Raw genomic sequence first — 7500 nt, forward strand, 5'->3', positions numbered from 1 at the left:
AACTCTGCATCCCTCAGCCTGATTGCCTAATTTTAACTGAGAGTTTCCTCCTAATGAATTTATATGGACATGTTTCGAGTTATTTCTCGCCTTGTCCAAATCATTCCTTTCAAAGTTTCTATACTCCGACATTCTTATCCTTCGAAAGTCGCTTTACTGTTTGTTTTTCTTACATCTAATACATGCTGGCTAGCTGGATGGGGTGCCACATGTAACTTCGCAATTGCATACCGCGAAGATCCTTCACTATTTGACGTCTTTGATCGAGCCGTCGTTTTTTATCTTACCTCCGTATCTAAGTCCAAATAGACCCTTGCCCCTACTCCTCTATTTTAGAAGTATTGCAAATACCTTTCGCCATAATGCTCTTATTCCTGGCTAATGAGTTTCATTTTCCAGTTTATGTTACCAGAGAAACAGTTGAGTTCTGTATGATTTCCAAGATTATATTTCGTCTTTCAGTCGTACTCAACTGCAGGTCTTGTTGTGCCCTCCTTCACCACACAATCAAAGTCCAGCATTACATGATCACTTCTTGCAGGTGGTGTATTATATATGATATTCTCAATGTCATTGCTAATATGTGCGATGATAAGATCTAGTAATGATAAGTGCGTAAGTACTCACTAGTCTTACAGTGCGAAGTGACATGTTGGTATAGGAAACCTTCCTGTATACACATCAAGAGTTCAAGTATCCAAAACTCGACATCCTCTGAGGATCCAAATTCCCCCAGTCTATGTGTCTATGATCGAGATCAATCATCATCAGCAATTTACTGTCTCTAAGAAACGCATGTTTGACGTCATCATGCACCATTATGTTAGTTCCATCTTTACTGTCACTGTTTATTTGTTTTGGTTCAGTGAAGTTCTTTGAGAGATTATAGTTGATGAACACCACTATGTACTTCTGGTATGCAGATACTCATCAAATTAGTTATAGACTAAGTTTCATAGATACATAGACCACACAGACCCAAAGGTCCAAGCGAGGTGGTTAAATGAGCCAGCTACCTGCTCTTCCTAAACGTTAAGGCTGTCTCGTGTCATGAGGGCCAATTCTTCCACTCCTTTTAACTTTTGTTTCCACATCTCCAACAATATCAGGAGCATTTTCCGTAATATGTTCCTTCAGTTCTGTCTTAATATCGTCTGCTCATAGCCAGTCTGCACTTGCCAACATTACTTTCAGTCTGACGTGTCTATCAATTAACTTTCCTGGCCTGTTCGCGGTAGCGGCAAGGCCGTTCCGTCCTCTTGCCTGTTTGGGTGCATCCCATTCTTTGCCTTCTGGCTGTAATCTTTGCTCATCTCCCTCTCTTCCTTCGGTCCATCCCGTCTGGTGAGTACCCTACTGAATTCCATCTCGTTTCTAAGTTTCTTAGCCTGATGACTGGCTAGGTAACTCCAGATCGAGGGTCACCAGAACTGGTGGACCCTTTATGTCCTGGCGATATCGACCAATTCTCTCCATCCCGTTATCATATAAATTGCCTTCAGCAATGTGTGTGTGTGTGTGTGTGTGTGTGTGTGTGTGTGTGTGTGTGTGTGTTGACCTCGGACGCCAAACCGACTGTTCAGCTGATGGTGAAGAATGTTAGCAGCAATTTGCTAATGTAGGTGTCGTGGTGGAAACAACATTGTCAACATCTCAATGTTTGCTGCTCAAACTGCTAACCAAAGATGAGAAATGAGTGCAACGCAGCGCATGACGGGTGCAAACACTTTCTCATGGCGCTACGGCCTTCTCCACCGTCCATTTGACTGGTCGTAACCATCAGTCTTCATTGAGCGTTGTATGCGCTCAACTTGTTGACTGAACGGTCCAATTTTCATGTGAGACAACAGAAATACGTGGCTGCCTCAACCTCCTGTGTTGGTCCATCTGTACAGGTGAAGCTCCTTACATACAACACCAGAGGTTGGCAAGGAGCAAGGTACCCCAACCCACTTCCCTATGACTGTCTTGTACACAAACATGCAATTTGCGAACTCCCTAAACCATGTGTGTGTCTTTGTAAAGCGAGAGATTTAAGCATGCGGTACACCGCTTTATGCCATCACAAGCCTCGAGCACACACTGCCACAGGAAGGGTGAGTTATATATTGGTCTGTAGGGTGTGTGGGTCAGTAGGCCGCGTCTCCCACAAATGCATAGTTACGGCCTCTTTGTATGGGGTGGGGGGGGGGGGGGGGGCGCTGCTTATGAGACAAATGGAGACATCCCCTCACTGTGTAGTTCGTCACTAAATAAAACTACTAATAATAGTAATAATAATGATAATAATAATAATAATGATAATAATAATAATAATAATAATAATAATAATAATAATAATAACAATAATAATATGCCTGGGGATAGGGGATTAAGAATACTTCCCACGTATTCCCTGCGTGTCGTAGAAGGCGACTAAAAGGGGAGGGAGCGGGGGGCTGGAAATCCTCCCCTCTCGTTTTTTTTTTAATTTTCCAAAAGAAGGAACAGAGAAGGGGGCCAGGTGAGGATATTCCAAAAAAGGCCCAGTCCTCTGTTCTTAACGCTACCTCGCTAACGCGGGAAATGGCGAATAGTTTAAAAGAAAGAAAGAAAAAATAATAATATAATAATAATAATAATAACAATAATAATAATAATAATAATAATAACAATACTTACAATAAAACAATTACAATAATGATAATAATGACAATAGCGATTTTGTCTGTGGAAAAAGTTATTGTTTACAGAGAAGTTCTATGGCCAAAACAGCAGGTTTCGTACCTAGAACAGCCGGCAGCTTACCTAGAACAGCCGGTTATGTACCTCAAGCTGCCGGCACTGTTCTTAAAACACCCGGTTCTGCACCTAGAACAACCGGGATCGTACAAAAAACAACCAGAACCGTAAATAACAGCACCGGTATTGTACCCAGAACAGCCGGCAACGTAAGTATAACAACGGCCACCATATGTAGAACAACCGTCAATACATCTAGAACAGTCGCCAACCTCACTAGAACAACCTGTACAGTGTTTAGAACAAGGAGAACAAATCTTAGAACAGCCAACACCATAGATGGAACACACTCGACATCGTAGCTCACACTGGCCGCCCGCCCAGCCAGGCAGCAGGCAGCTAGCTAGGCTACTCCAACTGGGCGGGCTGAAGCAGGCGGTCTCGGGGTCTCGGGTCGTCTTAGTCCGGGCCGGAAGACTCACTAGCTCAGGGTATCGGGGCCTCACAGTGCTCGTGTTGGGTGAGACGGTACGGCCAACTGAGGCCCTAATGTAGGCTATTTTAGACATGCTATCTATATATATATATATATATATATATATATATATATATATATATATATATATGAATGCACGGGGAAAATGAAACACGATAAGTTCCCAAGTGCACTTTCGTGTAATAATCACATCATCAGGAGAGACACAAGAGAGAAATATAAGTCAGTAGATATACATCGAAGAGACGAAGCTAGGACGCCATTTGGTAAACATGCGATTGGACGACGAGCGTTCCAACGCTCGTTGTATGTCTTGGACAATCGCATGTTTACCAAATGGCTTTCTAGCTTCGTCTCTTCGATGTATATCTACTGACTTATATTTCTCTCTTGTGTCTCTCCTGATGATGTGATTATTACACGAAAGTGCACTTGGGAACTTATAGTGTTTCATTTTCCTCGTGGACTCATAGGAATATATATATATATATATATATATATATATATATATATATATATATATATATATATATATATGCCCTAGCATAAGCCAGTTCGAAATCTAAGGAAAGCGTTCTAGTTAAGAGGACATCTTGAAAACAATAAACTCTACAACCCCAAACAAGCATCACCACAAAAATCGCGATTAAGGCACAGAAAAAAAAAAAAAGCAGATCGTTATCTCCAAACGACAAGGACTTACTTCCTCTGCAGTTCTAATAAGAGATATAAGCAAAGCCTTTGTCAACGTGTGGACAAATAGCCTTCAATTACCACAGTTAAGCCATGCTTGAGGTGAGGTAAAGCTAAGTTTAAACCAACGCGTAGCCAAACACATCGTCGGCTCTGCAACACACACTCCCTCAGGGAAGCTATCCTAGCTCCATCATCATACACGGTCGGGGCTTTGAGGATGGACATCTGTGCCAACGCGTGACGCCACTCAACTTGTACTCTCGAACAACTCACTCCCACATCTTACTCGTTTCTTATAGTCAGAGGCAAATAAACAAATTCGAAAAGGACTGGAAGACAGAAACAAATTTACTATAGTCGCACCACGAAGCATGAAAACCTGACAACGTAGCCACAAGACGGGAACGAGATAGCGTCCATGTTGAGCAGCAGAAGCCTAACTCACACACACAAGCATCAAGGTGTATGATAACACCAGGTCATAATATCATCAAGATATCTGCACACGAAGAGGTTTTGAGTTGTCTGTATAGACTCTGCCACCTTCCATGGAACCAATAATGACACTATGATGATACAAGTCCTCACTTATTCACTTACAAGATCGTTTCTCGCAAGAACATCACGCATGTGGAAGTTAAAGAAAATACAGAATACGTCTCCACGATTCGTCGCACATGAAAACTGCTCCGACATTGAAAACATCGTAGAACGGTAAGAACGAATTAAAAAAAATGAACCATTCCTTAACTAACTGAAAGAAGAGGCCGAAAATGTAAAGCAGAGGCGTGCAGAGACAAATTGGTGATCTGGACAATAGTACAAACATGGAACACCCCTGGTTCCCTCGAATACTCAAGTCAGCCTCCATTCATCAGTGTATATAGTGAATGATCTTTAGATACAGCAGGAATACATATACATCTCCAGTCTGCCGAGGTATGTTTTATATAGGAACCGAAAACCACGCTTCCAGGTAATCCTCAACATGCGTCAAAAAGACTGAAACACACTGTACGCATTTCAATCTTTTCTTCCATTTCAAACTCTCCCTTCCCCTGTCCCACCACTTCTTCCTCTTCTCTAACTACCTTATTACAAAACACAACAGTAATCGGCCGGTTCATGGTAACGCATCACAGTTATTAATGATATTTCTCGATGAAATACATTCCAACTTTGGTAAGATTACCATTATTTTTCCTATGTTCCTCATAACCGTGTCTCGAATTATTCTTTCAAGAAACAAGAATATGATCAATGTATGTTTCTATACGGAATCACGAGGTGAAAACGTTCATTTCGTAACATATTTACGTAGAAATGTACATCTGTATAAATCTACAATAGGCATAACTTCATATTGAAAACATTACAAATATTACAATATCAAAATTACATGAACATATAAACAAAATGGTCGTAGTACAGCATTACAGACATTACATTAAAGTATATCAAAAACATTAAAAGTATTAAAACATTACAAAATTTCTCAAAAATTGAGCATATAATGGGGAAATAATGGGGAAAATCATGGGTATATAATGGGGAAACACCCTAGCCTGCCTACTTATGTCCAATAGGTCTCGAGGTCTCGTTTAGGGATTCACGGCAGGCCTCGAACACGTCTAGAATTCCTACAATAAATAACTTACCCCTTCAAGGTCGCCCGACATCCCTCACGGTATGGCTTCGTTGTTTGGATGGATGGTCGGGTCCTGCTCGGGGCCTCCATACCCTACTGTCGCTTGTGACGAACGCTTACGAACCTCACGGAATCAACAACTGAATATTTACACTATTTGAGCGTCTGGACGCCTCGAAACAGATATATTATGGCTATCAGCCACTGTTCATATATTCACTGGTGATGTAAAGAGTTCTCACAACGAAACGCGACCGAAAAAAACGGGATTAAACGCAATTATGTAAACACAGACGCACTGGCTACATCCGTACCTCGCCAGTGATCTGGGTGGACTGAACCGAGTTGAAGATGGACTTACGAGGTTATACTTAGGAAGCGTAACTATCCCAGATTGCCATTGTCTCTGTAGAGGTGTTAGAAAAGCTGCCACCACCAGCGCCATCTTACCGTTGAACTTATAATTAGAAAAAGAAAACGTACCGAGAATAGTTAGAGAAAACTTTCCTTTCGTGAAATTGTCTGGAATACTTAAGTAAATATCAAAACATTGCTAAAATGAACTACAAAACACAATACCGCTACTGATAATGATAATCATATGACTGATAATAATCCTAATAATAATGATAATATTTCTATTTCTATTCATATGTTCGCCGTGTCCTGCTTTAGCGAGACAGCGGCAGTTAAAGACGCGTTGGGGCCAGAGTGCGTCGTCTGCAACTAGACCCTACACACTAAAAGACGAGTTCCCCCGACAGCTTCAATACTGATAATAATAATAATAATAATAATAATAATAATAATGATAATGATAATAATAATAATGATAATAATAATAATAATAATAATAATAATAATAATAATGATAATGATAATAATAATAATGATAATAATAATAATAATAATAATAATGATAATGATAATAATAATAATGATAATAATAATAATAATAATAATAATAATAATAATAATAATGATAATGATAATAATAATAATGATAATAATAATAATAATAATAATAATAATAATAATGATAATAATAATAATGATAATAATAATGATAGTGATAATGATAATAATAATAACAATAATAATAATAATAATAATGATAATGATAATAATAATAATAATAATAATAATGATGATGATAATAATAATAATGATAATGATAATAATAATAATAATAATAATAATAATAATAATAATAATAATAATAGTAATAATGATAATAATAATAATAATAATAATAATAATAATAATAATGATAATAATAATAATAATAATTTTTGCGTAAGCTGGCATTTTACCTAGAACAGCGGGCACTTTACCTAGAACAGCCGGTACCTTAACTAGAACAGCCGGCACCTTAACTAGAACAGCCGGCACCTTAACTAGAACAGCCGGCACCTTAACTAGAACAGCCGGCACCTTAACTAGAACAGCCGGCACCTTGACTAGAACAGCCGGCACCTTAACTAGAACAGCCGGCACCTTGACTAGAACAGCCGGCATCTTACCTAGAACAGCCGGCACTTTACCTGGGACAGCCGGCATCTTACCTAGAACAGCCGGCACCTTAACTAGAACAGCCGGCATCTTACCTAGAACAGCCGGCATCTTACCTAGAACAGCCGGCACCTTAACTAGAACAGCCGGCATCTTACCTAGAACAGCCGGCACCTTACCTAGAACAGCCGGCACCTTAACTAGAACAGCCGGCATCTTACCTAGAACAGCCGGCACCTTACCTAGAACAGCCGGCACCTTACCTAGAACAGCCGGCACCTTAACTAGAACAGCCGGCACCTTAACTAGAACAGCCGGCACCTTACCTAGAACAGCCGGTTCTGGTCATAGTACGTAATACTCAGTATTTGGCAATGGCGTACATGATGTATTTGAGAGAGAGAGAGAGAGAGAGAGAGAGAGAGAG

The 7500-nt window shown here is 39.9% G+C and overlaps 1 protein-coding gene across 1 annotated transcript in view; it reads right to left on the reverse strand.

Moving 5' to 3' along the window:
* The window catches only part of LOC139748146 (sonic hedgehog protein-like), a 318619-nt gene extending 312740 nt beyond the window's left edge, over window positions 1-5879 (reverse strand). The window contains exon 1 of the mRNA XM_071660835.1: window positions 5572-5879. Coding sequence (XP_071516936.1) covers window positions 5572-5592 — 21 coding nt within the window. The 5' untranslated portion in view covers window positions 5593-5879. The remainder of the gene's footprint in view (window positions 1-5571) is intronic.
* Between the last annotated feature and the right edge of the window lie 1621 nt (window positions 5880-7500).

Source organism: Panulirus ornatus, chromosome 72 (genome assembly GCF_036320965.1).
Source record: "Panulirus ornatus isolate Po-2019 chromosome 72, ASM3632096v1, whole genome shotgun sequence".
NCBI classification, from domain to species: domain Eukaryota; kingdom Metazoa; phylum Arthropoda; class Malacostraca; order Decapoda; family Palinuridae; genus Panulirus; species Panulirus ornatus.